At 34.8% G+C, this 4,834-nt stretch overlaps 1 protein-coding gene across 1 annotated transcript in view; it reads left to right on the top strand.

The window, feature by feature from the left end:
- The window catches only part of ARRDC4 (arrestin domain containing 4), a 12,939-nt gene extending 8,483 nt beyond the window's left edge, over positions 1 to 4,456 (top strand). The window contains exons 5-8 of the mRNA XM_012643672.1: positions 8 to 26; positions 523 to 685; positions 1,239 to 1,393; positions 1,784 to 4,456. Coding sequence (XP_012499126.1) covers positions 8 to 26; positions 523 to 685; positions 1,239 to 1,393; positions 1,784 to 1,840 — 394 coding nt within the window. The 3' untranslated portion in view covers positions 1,841 to 4,456. The remainder of the gene's footprint in view (positions 1 to 7; positions 27 to 522; positions 686 to 1,238; positions 1,394 to 1,783) is intronic.
- The last annotated feature ends 378 nt before the right edge of the window (positions 4,457 to 4,834 follow it).

Below are 4,834 nucleotides of genomic sequence, written 5' to 3'. Positions count from 1 at the left end.
TTATCAGAGTGGACTATTCCTTAGCTGTAAGCAGAGCTCTCTTTAAATTAAAAATATATAGAGTGGAGCAATAACTGGTGTCATGTTAACTGCGCATATATGCAGTTACCTGGGAAAATATCATTTTATGTCAGCATTACCACTAGTTGTGAAATATATGAAGATTTGCCTTTGTTTTTAATCAAAAACCATCCCCCCCAAGGGATTTAATAAGATAACATCAAAGAATTGAGGTGCATTAAGGGGTGCTCGTTACATTGAAGACATATACTTAATTTTCTACAGTAATTATGTAAGCCATGCCAAAGTACAATGAAGTATGTTAAGGCCACAGTTACCTATCTTAGAGCAGTCACTATGTTTTGCATACTCTTTATTGTATTTAGTCAGGACAATTTAAAATTGTGATGAGATGTGGTGGCAGGTAACAAAGAAATTTTCTATCAAAAAGAAATTAATCGTGCTGTCTACTATGAGGTTTAACTTATATTTGTGTCTTTCTCCTTTTTTTTGGTTTATTAGGTATACATTCACATTCCTGGTGCTAAAAAATTGATGATTGAACTGCCATTAGTGATTGGTACAATTCCATATAATGGTTTTGGCAGCAGAAACTCCAGTGTAGCCAGCCAGTTCAGTATGGATATGAGCTGGTTGACACTGACACTGCCAGAACAGCCTGAAGGTAAAATATTTTGAAGTTCTTTCGTAATGAAGTTTTACATAGAAAGTACCTAAGAACAGGAACATATAAGATATTAAGTGCTCAAATGTTAACTACTACTGCTACTACAGCTGTCGTTATTCTTCTTATTACCAAAAAGTCATAAAACATTATTCTTGGAAAGGGCCTTACAGGTATTAACTTATCCAGGACACAAAGCTGCTGATGGCAGATTCAGGAATAAAATGTACATCTCCTGATTCTGATTCATAATAATAAGATAATGAAAAATAGTCAGAAGTATAGAGTGTTCATTTATTTTCTATAGCCACATTTCAGTGATTTTTGTTTACCTTGATTATAAAACATACATCTCAAAAGGGTAGAATAAAATCAATATTAGTAGTCATTAAATAAAAATATTTTGTTGTAATGGGCAGAAAAACTTGCTGATTATAGAAAGAAATACCATATTGTTATCTTCAAATTTAGATAAATTTCTTAGTTTTGTATAAGTTCACAAGAGAGTAATTTTTGCATGGATTTCTTAGCTCCAACTTCATTTCTGTTTCAGCACCACCAAATTATGCAGATGTGGTATCAGAGGAAGAATTCTCTAGACACATTCCTCCTTATCCTCAGCCCTCTAACTGTGAGGAAGAAGTATGCTGTCCTATGTTTGCCTGCATACCAGAATTCCGGTTCCAACCTCCACCTCTTTATTCAGAGGTAAACAAAGCAAAAGAAAATTAGACTTTTATTGCACTGCTTACAAATAACTATTTATAGTTGTCCATTAAAGTGTCTGTTGTCAACTCATAATTTGTAGGAGAAACATAAATTTGTTTTTACAGTGGTGATAGATTATGACTGATCCATTTACCACATTTTCCAGTATTTTCCTTGTGATCTGTGGCATCGTATACAGTATTGTGGATTTCCTTTAAGATGTTTTATGTGGCCATGGAATATGGAGAGCTTAAGTGGCCTACTGGGACTTATTAATAATAGGCTCTGGGCAACTTGGCTTATAACCATCATGTAATTATAATGGAAATAGATACTAGAATCATTTTAGAGAATGCTGCAACAGTAATCTTGGTCTGCGCTTTTTTGCAGGTTGATCCACATCCTAGTGATGTAGAAGAGACCCAGCCTGTTTCCTTCATTCTCTGAATAGATTTCAGAAATCACTGTGTTCATCATCAAATCAGAATGTTCATTCTTCTGCCTTTTTGGGAAAGAGGGAGGGAAGATTCACTTAAGAACGTAAATGAACATCAAGACTGAAGGCAATAGAAATTAAAGCATACAAGAACTTTCTAGTGGGTCAACAGGATCTTTGCACAAGTTTATATGATGGTCGTATATCCCTTTTAAAAAATGGGATGAAGATGTAAAAAGTCACAGAATGTAACGGAAGTCCTGACAGTGATAGAGTAAGTGAAGGGGTGCCGGCGCTGACCTGAGAAAGGAATCTGTAAACAGGGGAAACACTATGGGAGCTTCCCACAGTGTTTTTAAAAGTATCCTAAACTTAAGGCAATATGGACTCAGTGGGAGGAGGCTTGGTTTTGGAGAGTGTAGCAGCACAAGGGTGGGCATGAATAGGAAAATGGCCTACTTTAAATACAAAGGGAGACCCACAGGTTTCAGGGTCTTCATGATTTCTTACCATATTACCATATTCAGGCCTGAAGTCCTTGAAAGTCTCTTTTCTTGAGATCATGGTCATGTAAGGTCCTAATGAAGTCATACAGTTTTCACTCTTTCAATGGTAGGTTAAAATGTAGTTTATAAATTGGCTGTACAGTACTATGAGACTAAGAAATGGCTTCTTGAAAAACTTCTCAGTTGAAAGGGGAAAGATGAATTTTAGAATGAAAACACATTTTGTTGAAGGCTGTACTTTTCACCCCCTTTAAGTACTTTAACAGGATATATATTTGGTTTTCCTTACATCTTATTTACCTAGGAGCACATTAGAGAAAGAAAGGGGATAAAAACGTTGCATCTTCAGGATGCCTTGATAACTACACAGTTGAAAAAAAAAAAAAAGCCTTTCCTATATCTACCTCTCGTGGGTTATCAGATATGTTTTTAACACTCTGGGTCAGATCAGTCTTCTCTGGAGTTTCTGCTATTTGCAGTAGCAGTCATCCCCCCGTCACTAAATCTGAATCTGGGCCAAGGGAAAATCCGAAGGTTGGCATTAAATGGAAGTAAATATATGTATATCAAGGGAATTTCAAAATAAATGCAAAATCAAAAGAGGGTAGGAACAATGCCATTTTTAAAAAAGACACAAATTTAATTCCTATCAAGAGACTTTAGTCTACTGATGGCATTCACTGCATTGTACATTGTTATTCCAGTTCTTCAGTAATTCTGTTTAAACTGTGATTTTCTTTATTGTTTTGGTGCAATATTTTATTATCATTTAACCTCAGGATATTCAGACCAACAGGATTGTGTTGCTGCTAAAAGTCTGAGCAGTGTTTTTACTGTCTCTGTCTCCCCTCCTATTCATGGTCACATTTTCACTCACTTTTCCTTCCACCTGTTGGTTTTGTGAGCTGAGAACATTTCTGGACACTAAGTGGAAGGGAGATAGGGATTCCCATGATAGAGGCTTTAGACCAGCAAGTACTTTGGTTTTCTCCGTGTTCAATAAGGGTTTGATCTAGAAACCCTGGTGCTTCCCCTACAGAATACTGTACTTAAACAGAATGATTAATTTGTCTTTGAATCAATCAGTATATTCACTTAGAAATAGAAAAGTTCTTCTAAGGTTAAATTTTATATTTAAAAATTAGTTGGTCATTTGATCAGGGATTTTTCTACAAACATTAAGTAAATGTATGCTTCTCACCCTTCTGGACATACCTCCATTCTCTGTAATCGCGGAAGCATTGTGTATGCACTTCTTGCATTGTAATCCACTGTCTAAAATCACAATGCAAAGCTATTAGACCAGTAATTGTGGTACTGAAATTGTCACAAAATTTTATTCTTGATTTTATTTTAGTGATGTTTTATTTTGCTTTTCTTGTATGTGTCTTTACATAGGTATGTATAGTGAAGTGCTGTCTAAACAGTTTTGTTTTTACTTTAGAAAAGACCACCTTCAACTATTTATTGACTTCTGAGTTGTAGTTTACATGCCTTGTCAAGACATTGTCCATCTCCATGATACCAAAACAAAGTGAAAGAAGCAAACTCAAACAGTATGGATGGAGAGAAAGTTTAATTACTTAATGGAATTCTTCACTAGGATTCTTTATCACCTTTATTACAGAAATCATGAAGTGCCCCTGTGAAATTGAAGCAGAGCTAACTTTGTACATAGTTAAGAGAATGGCTAAAAGGTGTGACTTGCCTTATTGAATTGATAGTGGTGTATCTGACCTTAAGCAGTAGGTTGAAACTGCATACTTTTTTATAATCAAGAGAGCATTTTATGAATGTAGAAAATTCTACATTGGAACAGAGAATACCTGGGAATGAAGATAAAAATTTAGCTGCTGTTATTTGCTTGTTTATCCCCTCTTGTTCTTGTTTAGTTTGCAGAAATAAAACTGTGGCCTTAGAATTTTCTTTTTGATGCAAAAATTTTGAAGTTGAAAATGTGCATCTTTTGGCACACAAAATCATTCCATGGGCGAAACTTTACTTTTTATGTTTTTGTTTTGCACAATAAGAAACTCAATAGGCAGGGGTTATGTTTTTGATAAGTTGACTATGAAAGCTTTTTTTTTATTTTTGTTATTAAAAATGTTAACAATTTAACCCACAGAAAAAAAATAAAGATTGTATTTTGTACTCTTGTTTGAACCCCATGGGTTCCTTTTGTTAATAAAATGATTACATTAATGGTGTGAGTTGCTAGTTTTGTGGTTTATTTGGGTGTTTTTTTTTTTTTGTCTTTGAAAGACTGTGATTTAAATTATTCTGGACTTGGGAAATCAATCCAAAAAACAAAATGTTACAGCTAATATCCTTTTGTCTAAGCATGCTATCACAGGGCAAGGCATAGCCCTAAGGAATCTGAACTCATGTTTATAGTGGGCTCAGCTTCCCAAGGTAATCAGTTTTTAGCAATTCCATGAAGAAAAGCAGTCAAGATGAATAAGGAAGCTAAAGCTATATTGGTTGGTAAGAGAGCATATT

The sequence above is a fragment of the Propithecus coquereli genome, unplaced genomic scaffold, assembly GCF_000956105.1.
Source record: "Propithecus coquereli isolate 6110/MARCELLA unplaced genomic scaffold, Pcoq_1.0 Scaffold20, whole genome shotgun sequence".
In the NCBI taxonomy this organism is placed as follows: domain Eukaryota; kingdom Metazoa; phylum Chordata; class Mammalia; order Primates; family Indriidae; genus Propithecus; species Propithecus coquereli.
Note: the sequence above shows the minus strand (reverse complement) of the source record. Positions and strands in the feature narration are given on the sequence as shown.